At 33.2% G+C, this 13,219-nt stretch overlaps 2 protein-coding genes across 2 annotated transcripts; one reads left to right on the top strand and one right to left on the bottom strand.

The window, feature by feature from the left end:
• Positions 1-1,499: 1,499 nt before the first annotated feature.
• LOC143192703 (uncharacterized) lies at positions 1,500-3,078 on the top strand. The gene is made up of 4 exons (XM_076398200.1): positions 1,500-1,656; positions 1,724-1,786; positions 1,852-2,319; positions 2,733-3,078. Exons 1-4 carry the CDS (start codon positions 1,606-1,608, stop codon positions 2,985-2,987), a joined length of 837 nt encoding a protein of 278 aa, XP_076254315.1. The 5' UTR covers positions 1,500-1,605; the 3' UTR covers positions 2,988-3,078.
• A 4,944-nt stretch (positions 3,079-8,022) lies between these two features.
• LOC143194339 (uncharacterized) lies at positions 8,023-10,168 on the bottom strand. The gene is made up of 3 exons (XM_076401038.1): positions 10,003-10,168; positions 9,856-9,942; positions 8,023-8,421 (listed from the first exon to the last, which is right to left on the bottom strand). Exons 1-3 carry the CDS (start codon positions 10,048-10,050, stop codon positions 8,167-8,169), a joined length of 390 nt encoding a protein of 129 aa, XP_076257153.1. The 5' UTR covers positions 10,051-10,168; the 3' UTR covers positions 8,023-8,166.
• Positions 10,169-13,219: the final 3,051 nt, after the last annotated feature.

The following is a 13,219-nucleotide window of genomic DNA, read 5'->3' as shown; positions in this document are numbered from 1 at the left end:
CTGGAAGGAACACATAAAGAAGAAAAGAAAAGAACTGGAATTGAAATATAGGAAAATGTATTGACTATTTAGTAGTCACTACGTGATAAATTGCTATTATATAAGCAAATACTGAAACTTATATGGACATACGGAGTTCAACTATGGGGATGTTCTGCAAAGAGTAACATTAATAAAGTACAAATTTTTCATAACAAAATCCTGAGAGGTATTGTGGATGCACCCAAATACTATAGAACTGATTATCTTAGGTGTACCACAAGGAAGTGTACTGGGACCAATGCTTTATCTACTTTACACTTGTGATATACCACAAATGGAAAATATCACGATGGCTACATTTGCTGATGATATTGCGATTATAGCTGTCGGGGACAATAGTGAAGAAGCCTCACGAAAATTACAACAGGCAAGTGACAATATAAATAATTGGACACAAGCTTGGAAAATAATAATTAATGAAAGTAAATCTGTACATGTGCAGTTCACCTATAAACAGACCGTACAAGCACCAATAACATTAAATAACACTATCATTCCATATAGCAACAACGCTAAACGCTGGAAGGAACATATAAAGAAGAAAAGAAAAGAACTGGAATTGAAATATAGGAAAATGTACTGGCTAATTGGAAGAAAATCACAATTATCAGCACATAATAAATTGTTATTATATAAGCAAATACTGAAACCTATATGGACATAAGGAATTCAATTATGGGGATATTCTACAAGGAGTAACATAAACAAAATACAATTTTTTATTTGTATTGAGAAGTATTGTGGGCGCATCCAAATACTACATGACTGACTACCTAGATCGACATCTTCAGATACCCACAGTCAGTCAAGAAATCAATAGAGTTACATTGGGGCATGAGGAAAGACTCCATTCTCATGAGAATATTGAATTATTGGATGCCACTAGAGCAGAACACAGACTCAAAAGGATCAAAACATAGTCAGGTCTTGTATAGTGTTGTGTAGTAAGGTGCATATAATAAAAATACAGCAGCCAGATGTATAAACATTATTTCACCAGAGACTGAAATACGGCCGATGGGTCCTCCTAGTTATATACTCAAATTTAAGTTATCATAAAGACAAATTGTAGGTTAATCGGAAGCGACTAGTAGTAATCTAATAATTAAATAATAAAAAAAAAGAAACATATAAATGACATAGTACAATCTCTGAGAGGAGTGGGAGTCTAGCACACGAGACTAAAGAGATATGACTTCCCCAAACTCAATGGCATAAATAAAACAATATAGATAAGACGTTGGACAACAATGGGGCTTATTATTCAAAACCATACAATTACTTATCGTATATTTATGTCTAATACCAAAAAGTATAGCTTGGACGTGATACAACAACAGCGGAAAAATATATGCATCTAATTATGACTGTTTGATAGAATACAATTTATATTGAAAAATACGCAGGCATAATTGTTACTCGATTATCTGTATAAATCGAAAAAACCTCAATTGTTCCGATAAGAAAATTGGGGAGTATAATAGCAACATCCTTTAACTGAGACTGACGTTACGTGACTTAATTGACTGATTTACAGTAGACTGTTCAAGCTGATTCACAAAAATGATGCGTTTGTTTTATCTTCTATTTTTTGTTTTCGTGTGCCAAGCTATGGTAAAATGGTTCAATTCTAATTCTACTTGTGATTTATTTTTAAAAATATTTATTTTTACACTTATAGCATACTAATCAAATTCAGCCAATAAAGGGAATTCAAAAGGACACTGTTGTAAAAAGAGCGAGGGTAAGTAAAACAGGGAATTGAATCATTACACGTTGTTATTTTCAGCTATGATTATGATTCCACAGGATAATTATGATCCTACTAGAGCTAAAATAAATGCAACTGAAGGAACAACAAACGAAGATATAACAATAACTGATGCATCAACAGCTGAAGCAACAACAACTGAAGCAACAACGACTGAAAGAACAACAACTGAATCAACAACACGTGAAGAGACAATAACTGAAACAAAAATAACTGAACCCACAACAACTGAAGCAACAACAACTGAATCAACAACAACTGAAGCAACAACAACAGAAGCAACAACAACTGAACCCACAACAACTGAAGCAACAACAACTGAAGCAACAACAACTGATACAAAAACAACTGAATCAACAACAACTGAAGCAACAACAACTGATACAACAACAACTGAAGCAACAACAACTGAACCAACAACAACTGAAGGAACAACTCCTGAAGAGACAACAACCGAAGGAACGACAACCGACAGAACAACAACTGAACGAACAATTGATTACTTGGTAAGTCAGCATATCTAATATTAGGGAGCCACTATTATTATCTTGAAATGGGCTATATTTTTTCATATTTTGCATGTAAAACATATTTTGAAATTAAAATTATTTTGATCAAAGCTTTGAACTGTATATAATAACATGGATATCAACGAGACTGTAAACAACAAATATCGGAACATGTAGGACAAAAGAAAAGCTCTTTTTCCTTACATCGACATTACTTATTAATATGCGCTATTTTAACACTGATACACAATTTGATATATGCAAGAATGAAAACATACACAGGCACAACCCCAAAATTTTTTGTTCTTTATCAAAAAAAGTTTTCCTTTTTATCAATCCAGAGACTTATTGAATGATGTGACAATATTGTGCTACAATAATATTTCTTTTATTTTCATATCTTTATATAGGTTAGTATCCGTAGTTCCAATGTTCCCTCTGCTGATTACCAATATGATGCAGTTGGTATCCTGCAAGTGCTTCTTGACGAAACTCGAAGCATGGCCACCGCTTTACCCCAGTTTCTTAAGGAATTCCAATCGAAACATGACAGTCACATATGGAAACTATCTCATGCTTGCACCATTCTTTTATTGCCAAATGGGGTGGTATATATGGAGTTATACGAACATGCTACCGGAACTACCATTTACTTATTTGAATAATTATTGTTTTTATCACAGATTAATAAACATGTTTTTTATACAATTACAGTAACTAACGCAATATTATTACAGTATTATTTACAGAAATTAATATTAACGTGTCTTATTTCATAATAAACCTCTTTAAATTACAATTAATTGATTTAAGTGTCTAATACTTATCTAACCTTTGCATAAAAACAAGTTCTATTGTCGCCACTCGTATAGATGTTGCTTATCTGATCTTTATCATATTATACGTAACCTTTGATCTTTTGCCAAAGGTAAATCATTAAAACAATAAATTCAGAATTTATAAACTTCCTCGATTAACACAACTGGCATAATGAAACAAAAATCAAGTATTATCAGCGTGAAACGGTAGCACCATTCAGAAACTAGAAGGTACTTTGACCGACATTTGAATAATTTGATTGGCTACTTTATATATTCACTAGCGACCCGCCCCGGCTTCGCACGGGTGCAATGCTGATACTAAATTAAATACACTACAGAAAAAATATGAACGTTGTATATAAAAACATAATGGAACGCTCCGACTTTGCACGGGCATAAAATATATATGCCTATGTCACTCAATGAAAACATGATTAAAATCGATCCAGTATTTTTGGTTCATTCATTACTGCCCTTGGTCTGCACGCATTAAATTTGGAGTAAAACAATTCCTCTTCCCCTATACTTAATATGAAGATTTCCTGCTATCTTTGGAATATCTAAATTCATACAATTTTTATTACATTACACATTTTTAAACGCAAATTTTAAATTTGTAATATCTCCGAAAAAATTTGTTTAATTTACATGCTATACGGAACCATATTGATCTATATTAATTGCACACTGTATTTAAGGTACTTAATTCGATAAGGATTTTCTCACGTAAAAAGTAAACAATAAAAATGGTTAATGTGGGTTATCCCTAAAAGATAAACATATACCATCGCGGACTTTTTTGTAGACCTTTTTATGGTGTACAATACTGTAGTACATTAATTTGATCTAACTCGTAGGGTTAGGCAGCGTTTTTGCTAATTGCTAAATAAGCCTAAAAAATAGGTTAATTTACGACATCACGTTAGAAACCTCTAAAATTAGCGATGTTGCCTTAGTATATTATGCATGTATTATACATATAAACCTTCCTCTTGAATCACTCTATCTATTGAAAATTGAAAACCGCATCAAAATCCGTTGCGTAGTTTTAAAGATTTAAGCGCACATAGGGATATAGGGACAGAAAAGGCGACTTTGTTTTATACTATGTAGTGATTATAGGAATCTGTAAAAAATATTTTGTTGTGAACGCTTTTGAATGGATCTTAAACAAACTTTAAGTCACCACAGCCACCGCAGCCTCAAATGACCGACTCCTGATTGTCACATTTTATTTACCAGAGAAATTAAAGAAAAAACCTGAATTGAGTGTTGGAGATAAATTTAATGAATAAAATTATTATTGATATAGGAATAAATTGCGAGGGAAACAGTAAAAACAACAATTTTTTTTGTCCAACACGAAATGTTACTGCCACTGTGACTGTCATAAACTATTTATGTTCACTTGTATATTCACTTGTATACTTCACTATAAATACTTGTATGTTCACCCTGTGACAGAGAATCCATATTCACAACAGATCAACTGAAAAGTCCCTGTCCTGGCCCATAGATGACGCCACTAGAATTAAATCCATATATTTTTTTAGCTAACCCTCAAAAAATTCGTGTATAAATTTGACAGCGGTCGGATCATTAGTTTGTGAATTAGAGCATTTTGAGTTATTGTCTTTTGTTATTGTGAAAAAATATAAGAAAAGGAATTTCGCCTGTTGATAAAATATTGCTTTTTGAAGTGAATAAATGCAGTTGAAGCAAAAACTTGGCTTGATGCCCGAGTTTCCAGACAATGCCCCAGGAAATTCAGTCATCAAGGATTAGTATGCTATGTTTAGACGTGGTGAAATGAACACCAAAGACGGTGAACGCAGTAGACGGCCAAAAGAGGTTGTTACTAAAAGAAGTATTGCTCTAAAATAATTTTAAATGGCCATAAATTGAAATTGAATGAAATAGCAGACACTCTAAATATATCAACTGAACGTGTACATCATATCATTCACAAATATTTGGGTATGAGAAAACTCTATTTAAAGTGGGTGCAGCGCAAGCTCACTCTTGACCAAAAACAACGACGAGTTGATGATTCGGAGCGGTGTTTGAAGATGATCAAGTGTAATAAACCCGAGTTTTTGCGTCGATATGTGACAATTAATGAAACATGGCGCCATCATTTCACTCCGAAGTCCAATCACGATTAACTCTCTCCAAAGCGTGGGATATCGCAACAATCGGCTAGCAAGATTATGGCGTCTGTATTTTGGGATGCGCTTGGAATAATTTTCATTGACTATCTTAAAAAAGGACCAACAATAGCCAGTATTTTATAGCGCTTTTGGACCGTTTGAAATATCGAAATCGCCAGAAAATGGCCGTTTATGAAGAAAAAGAAAGTGCTGCTTTACCAAGAAAATGCACCGTGTCACAGGTAAGTGAAATCGATGGCAAAAATCCATGAATTGGGCTTCGAATTGCTTCCTTATCCACCGTATTCTCCAGACCTGGCCCGCAGCGACTATTTCCTGCCCTCAGATCTCAAAAGAATGCTCGCTGAGTAGAAATGTTCGTCGAATGAAGAGGTGATAGTCAAAACTGAGGCCTATTTTGGAGCAAAGGACAAATCGTACTACAAAAATTGTATCGAAAAGTTGGAGGATCCCTATAATCAGTGTATCACCCTTGAAAGGAATTTTGCTGAATAAAAATGTTGAAAAAAAAGTAGTTAGAACTGTTTATTATATGTACACTCAACTATTTTTCCACATTATCTCTGAGGTAGATTCCTAGGCACGTTTTTTATGAAGCGGTTTCTTCTGGAGGCCTAATCTACTTAATAACTTCAAATCGTTTTATTCGTAGTACTAAGTAATAAGTAAAGTTATTTTAATTTCATTAGAAATTATATTTACATTTATTTGTGTTGGTAATTATTCGCATTGGGCATTAAATCCGCAACAAAAAAGATTCATTCACTTTGTTTCATTACCAGAAACATTGTTCATGTATACAAAATTGTTAATTTTTGTTTGCATCATTATTTTTTTTTAGATTTTAATCGCCATGTGTCAATTACTTTTTCTATCTGCCTGATGGAGTTTATCCACAGCGAATGCAATGCTTGTTTCTAAATTCTATCTTTTCTAACAAAAAAAAAGTATATTAAGTAAAACATTTCATTTATATTTAACAAGCGAAAAACACTAATTCAGTTTCAGGAATAAACCCATGCCTGTTTTTTACCATGACCAATAATATATCTGCAATGAATTATGAGATAAAAATATAAGTAACAAGTGTTAGCGTTGTCTTTAGAGTCTTTATCAGCATTTTGCCAAGACTAGACCAATATTTCGTCTTGAAATATCCATGTATCGTCTAGATGCACACATAGATTAATTACGCACACTTGCTTGGCCTACCCATCCGAATAAGAACTGCACTGTACGGTTTGTATCGACACAAGTCTTATTTATAAATTATTTTAATCATTTTGTATTGTGATTAGATATTCTATCGTGAATAGATGGTGTTAGAGCCTTTAGTGTATTTTTATATTTCTAAAAACCCCAAAAAGTATGTTCCATGTATTTTCGTCCCAAGAAAGAAAAATCTTACAAGGCGGGATAATATACAAAATTATATTCAATATAGTGTGATTGGTTTAGTGGTACAAGTATAGATGAAGTTAGTATATGTTTCTATAAGTATCGAATGCTATTATTAGTATCGAACTCGATTAACATTCAGTGTTGTTCACTATAGGTTATATATTCATACAAATGAACAATACTTATACACATACAATGTATGAACCAAATTTTGTCGATAAAGTCAAAGATGGCTCAATTCATTGGAAAACTGCGTAATCATTTTAGATCATTGATAAATATTAAAGTGTTTAATTTTGGATGGCAGGATTTCGCAGTGGTTAACGCGATGGGTCGGTCCTCCTTCTGTGGCGATAGTTTGTAGTGGCGTTGTGATTGTTTAAAATTTGTGAATGTTCTAGGCAAGAGTGTAATATCCAACAAGGAAAATGATCCCAGTCACGCCAGTAACCAGGCCGGGTAAGACCGGATGTCTTCAGGGATGATTTCTAAAGTTGGTCACTCGCCAGTCGGTAGGCTAAATGCTTAATGTTGGTAAAAGGAGACTTTAAAATAAATATAAAATTTTTTTTAATGTAATTTGATATATTATTTTAATTATTTAATTTATAGACTTAACTTTGTTTTATTCAATAGTTAACTTAATATTTATAAAGACATTCCTTGAATATATATTTGTGCTCATTATTGTTTTAGTATCCATACTAAACTCAAATATCACTTTCAAAATTGTTTTATTCATATATTCTTTTTCTAATACACAATATGGGTTACTTAATTTATCATTCCTTATTAACGTTTATAATATTAAAATAAAAAAGATTATATATACTTATATTTGATGCTCTAGTGTTGTTATAGTTTTATATTTATTTTTTCAAAAAAATATATTATGAAATAATATTACTTATGATACTTTATTATAATGTTCAGTGGGGTAATAGTTAACACTTATTAATAACTTGTTGATTATTGAAAGTTATTAGAAATTCAAATTAAATTTAATTATTTGATATTTAAAAAATGTTAACGAGCATTAGTTCTTGAAATAGTTTGTGCATATATTATTTTGTTTTAGTATACAGACGTTTATTATTTTAATTAACGTTATGTATCAAATACATTTATGTCATTATATTGAAAATACAGTGAAAACAAGTTTTAATAACATATCATTTTTGTAATTAGTTATTACAAAAATTAGTAAATTAGTTATTTTACTTTATTATGAGAGAAAAATGATTAATTCAATAAACTGCGGTCGAATTTTGACCACTGTAAGGTCTCTATATAATATTATAACTCAATATGTTTGTAATTCTTTATTGTAGTCATCCAGCCTATTGCAGAAAACAGAACAAATGTATCACTTCATAGAACGTAGACGCGCTGGTTTTAAGAAAATATATATGACTCCTTTAACTACATATTACGTATTTTAAAGCATATCATCATACAAACAGATAAATTGTAGTCGAGGTATGGTGTTCATAGAGTTCCAAATACGTCAAACCGGCCGGCAATATTAGAGTCCCGCAAGCATGTGAGAGCTTCCATTGATGTGTGTCATGTCTCAACTGGTATTCGTTCAGAAAATCGGGGAGGGCACTGGTCATGTTACGCGTGACTTGAAGAAGAACCTGCAGAATACCGACAGCATCGTACTGATAATCAATGGACGGTACATTTGAACTACGGATAACCACCTACGGAAATATAGTGTTAGCTGGCGTGAGCTTAAGCATATACAAAAATCGATTATTTTATATATTTTCAAATTTTATATATTACACATATTTTCAATTTAATCCTTTAAGAATAACAGGTCTATTGAAAAATCCACGGCCTACCATAGTAAAACACATTTTTCGGCAAAATTAGTTTTTCTTATTCAACATAATTCCCTTCAATGGTGATACACTGATTATAGCGACACTCCAACATTTCGATACCATTTTTGTAGTACGATTTGTCCTTTGCTTCAAAATAGGCCACAGTTTCGGCGGTTACTTCTTCATTCGACAAAAATTTCTTCCAAGCCAGATCTAGAGAATACGGTGGACTAGGAAGCAATTCAAAGCCCAATTCATGGATTTTTTCCATCGTTTTCACTGACTTGTGACACGATGCATTGTCTTGGTGAAGCAGCACTTACTTTTTCGTCAAATACGGTCGTTTTTCGACGATTTCGTCCTTCAAATAGTCCAGTAAAGCTATGTAATAGGCGCTGTTGATGGTTGTTCCTTTTTCAAGGTAGCCAATGAAAATTATTCCATGCACATCCCAAAATGCAGACGCCATAAACTTGCCAGCGGACTGTTGCGCTTTCCCACCCTCTGGAGCGGGTACATTGTGTGCAGTCCACTCGGATGATTGTCGATTGGACTTCGGAGTGAAATAATGGAGCCATGTTTCATCCATTTTCACACATCGACACAAAAACTCGAGTTTATTAGGCTTAATTATCTTCAAACGCTGCTCCGAATCATTAACTCGTCATTGTTTTTGGTCAAAGGTGAGCTTGCGCGACACCCAGTTTACACTGAGCTTTTTTATACCCAAATATACGTAAATGATATGATGTACACGTTTAATTGATATTTTTAGAGTGTCTGCTATTTCATTCAGTTTCAATTTACGGTCATTCAAAATCATTTTGTGGATTTTTTTAATGTTTTCGTCGGTAACAACCTCTTTTGGGCGTCCATTGCGTTCTTGATGCTCATTTCACCACGTCTAAACTTAGCATACTCATCCTTGATGGTTGATCTGGGGCAGTATCCGGAAACTCGGCATCAAGCCAAATTGTTACTTCAACTGTATTTTTCCTTTCAAAATACAACATTTTACCAACATGCGAAATTCCTTTTTATCCATTTTTTTTCACAATAACAAAAGTTTCTTTACTCAAAATGCTATAATTCACAAATTAATGATCCGACAGCTGTCAGATTTATTAACGCATCTTTTGAGGATTAGGGCTAACTAAAAAACATATATATTTAATTCTAGTAGCGCCATCTAGTGTGAGGCCGGGGACTTTTCAGTTGACCTGTTATGCTATTAAGAGGATTCTTCATTCAAATTTTATAACAAATTATTTTCGAAGATATTAGAATATTCAGTTTATTTTCACATACCAGGTAATCGTAAGATGGTTCGGGCGTTGTCGACATAGTAGAATATGAAGTTACAGTTGATGCCGGTGCCGGTATTCCATGATTGGTCTACAAATACGTAAAAAAAATCTTATTCTACATTTACTTCACAACTATGAATTTTCTTACCTCAACGTAGCACATCAAAATCAAAGAAACAAAGAGATAAATACGCATTGTTAAACGATTTACTTAAACAATCGATATCAGTCAAGTGAAGCGAGTTACACGTAAGAGCACATTTAATTTGAAAAAAATATCGGCTTTATACCTGCCAATATCAACGTTATCAAAATTATTTAATTCAAACTGTCTTTTTTTACTGAAATATGTTGATTCGGATATCTATCATATTAATGGATGTATTATTAGGATTATCAACATCAAATTTCTGATAACGTTAGATGTTGTGAGTGTGTTAAAACGAATGTAGCACTTGAAAACAAATTTGTCAGGCGACTTGACAGCACAGCGTTTAAAGGTGAGTACAGACATGAACGAAACGAACGTTCGTGCCTGCGCGAGAACCTGCGCGAAGATTCGCCATGGATTCAGCAGGATACATTTAAAATCATCCTGGTCCGGTAGATTGAATAACAGATCAATTGAAAAGTCCGCAGCCTGACACATGGATGACGCTACTAGAATTAAATCCATATATTTTTTAGTTAGCCCTAACCTTCAAAAGATGTGTATATAAATTTGACACCTGTCGGATCATTAGTTTGTGAATTACGGCTATTTTAGTGAAGCAACTTTTGTTATTAAGAAAAATGCATAAAAAGGAATTTCGCGTGTTAATAAAATGTTGTTTTTTGAAGAGAAAAAATACATTTGAAGCAAAAACCTGGCTTGATACCGAGTTTCCGGACACTGCCCCGGGAAAATCAACCATCAAGAATTGGTATGCTAAGTTTAGACGTGGTGATATAAGCACCGAAGACGGTGAAGGCAGTGGACGCCCAGAAAGGTGTGGTTGATTGGTTGACCAATTGGCTCCATTATATTACTCCGAAGTCAAATCAACAGTCATCCGAGTGGACTGCACACAATGAACCCGCTCCAAAAGGTGGGAAAACGCAACAGTCGGCTAACAAGGTTATGGCGTCCCTATTTTAAGATCCGCTTGAAATAATTTTCTTTGGCTACCTTGAAAACGGAATAACCATCAACAGCGCCTATTACATAGCGTTACTGGACCGTTCAAAGGACGAAATCGACGAAAACCAACCGCATTTGAAGGATAAGAAAGTGCTGCGTCACCAAGACAATGCACCGTATCACAAGTCAGTGAAAACTATGACAAAAATCTATGAATTGGGTTTCGAATTGCTTCCTAATCTTGCTATAAAATGTGTTTTACTGTGGTAGGTCGGAGACTTTTCAATTGGCCTGTTATACTGCGTTATGGTCGCGTCCCGAGTATTAGAAATATTTAAGTATTTTCAGTATTTCATGAGATGTTGTGGGCCACTCTGTGTGTTATTTATAACTAAACTTCTGATATCTGGATAGTATTAGTCTTGGGTTCCGTTTAAAGAGATCATAGATAAGGGAAATCATGAAAGACCTAACTGTAAACAAATCGTCTATACAATACCAAAGGCATTTCAAGCTTTAAGTTGTTTAAAGTACAATTTCTCCATTCACACAGCAACTACTTTCCGGAAAATTTGGGAGTTAGTTATAAGTAGAGAGCAAGATGTATGGTTTCACCAGGATTTTAAATATATGGAAAAAAATACTCTAAAGACATTAGAGCCCTTCATTGTTCACTAAACTAGACTGCTGGTGGATGCTACATTTACAAAGGGAAGGCCCAGTGTAAAAACAAAATATTTAATAATGTGGTCCTGGACTTTTGTTAGATCAACAATATGTATTCTTAATGGTTTGTAAATAATATATGTTTCAAATCCATTCCCTGTTATTTTAAGGTAATAACTTATTACTCATATTGTCAAATGACATGTCGTCCAACACTTAAGGAGGTAGTTTTTAGTCAGAACACCCTAAAACATAAACGTTACGTCACAGAACCTAAACATAATAGTACTCCAAAAATTTTCTGTAGACCTGTGCTATCAAACAACCTAAAATAGCTATTAAACAACTATTCAACAACTGTTTCCCAAGCATGAGAAAGGAACACACGCTGTATTGAAAGTGTATTTGCCGAAAATGCGTATTTGTTCTCTTTTAAGTATTTGTTTTATATTTGTTCTGTATTTGTTTCTTCTGTTCAGATTTATCCAGAGTTTAATTTATTTATTAATCAAACAAGTTAAATTAAATTAGTTACAATATATAACCTAACTTATATTAGTGCCTTATATTATCTTATATTAGTCCATTAGGTGTTTGATATAAATATTTCGCTTTTGTGTCAAATAACTAAGCTATACTTAGTTGATATTAGTGTATGTAATAATTTCACATGATATCTAAATGAGCCATAAATTGGCAAAAAGTTTTATTAATATTTACGCTAACTGCATTGCAATACCATGCTAAATTGTATTTTCTATGGTTTTGACATTTTGCTACATAATAAAACAGTTTTCCATTTATTTTTCTGAGTTATTCAGTATAAATAGATACTAAATTGATTAAGACATTCATTACTTTTGTTCTTTGTTTGAAGAAATCAGTAGCGGAATGCTTCTCCGTTATATTACAATTGTTAGCTTTGGTTTTGACGATTTAAGGGTAGTGAATTAGATATCAACGACATAAAACAACCTAGAAGACTAAAATAATTTGAATATAGTGAATGGCGAAAACTGTTGAACAACGCAAAGAAGCATTTCAACATAGTGATTTAATTGATCGCTTACCAGACAGGGAAGAGGAGTTTTTGGTGACGTATTGTGGCAGGCGATGAGAAAAATTTCCCTTAATTACTTATGCTACTAGTGGAATGACACAGTTAAAATTAGTTATGAGACATTTTTAAATTTGAGAAAAAGAAACAGAATGAAACTAAAGCTTAATCTAGTTGATTAGTATTAATGATTTTGATTGACCTTCCTATACATTGTATTTAGCGCATAAGGTAACTTGAAAAGATTGGATGGATTTTAAAATGTATTTTTTATATTTTTCAAACCATATTATTAGGTATACTTCTTGAACAATGGGATATAACATCTTTTTTGCAATATTACGACGTAAAATGTCATAAGCACGGCAAGTTTTCGCAATCATTATAGGCAACATTCGGTTCGTCGCCAGCGTCTGGACGCTTTACCTTCCGAGACAGACTGGACGTCTCCGTTCGAACGCCTGAGTCAAGTTCAGGGACGCAAAACATTCCGGGCTTTATGGCTTTATAACTATAAGCGAC

This window comes from Rhynchophorus ferrugineus, unplaced genomic scaffold, assembly GCF_030347505.1.
Source record: "Rhynchophorus ferrugineus isolate W39M unplaced genomic scaffold, kcgeb_rfMv2 rfM1, whole genome shotgun sequence".
NCBI classification, from domain to species: Eukaryota; Metazoa; Arthropoda; class Insecta; order Coleoptera; family Curculionidae; genus Rhynchophorus; species Rhynchophorus ferrugineus.
The sequence above is the reverse complement of the archived record's forward strand: the minus strand, read 5'-3'. Positions and strand labels throughout refer to the sequence as shown.

Coding starts and splice junctions, on each gene's coding strand:
- LOC143192703 (XM_076398200.1), top strand. CDS start 1,606: ATGATGCGTTTGTTTTATCTTCTATTTTTTGTTTTCGTGTGCCAAGCT. Junction 1,657..1,723: donor TTTTCGTGTGCCAAGCTATG/GTAAAATGGTTC, acceptor TTACACTTATAG/CATACTAATCAAATTCAGCC. Junction 1,787..1,851: donor CTGTTGTAAAAAGAGCGAGG/GTAAGTAAAACA, acceptor ATGATTCCACAG/GATAATTATGATCCTACTAG.
- LOC143194339 (XM_076401038.1), bottom strand. CDS start 10,050: ATGCGTATTTATCTCTTTGTTTCTTTGATTTTGATGTGCTACGTTGAG. Junction 9,943..10,002: donor TTTTGATGTGCTACGTTGAG/GTAAGAAAATTC, acceptor ACGTATTTGTAG/ACCAATCATGGAATACCGGC. Junction 8,422..9,855: donor AACCATCTTACGATTACCTG/GTATGTGAAAAT, acceptor ATATTTCCGTAG/GTGGTTATCCGTAGTTCAAA.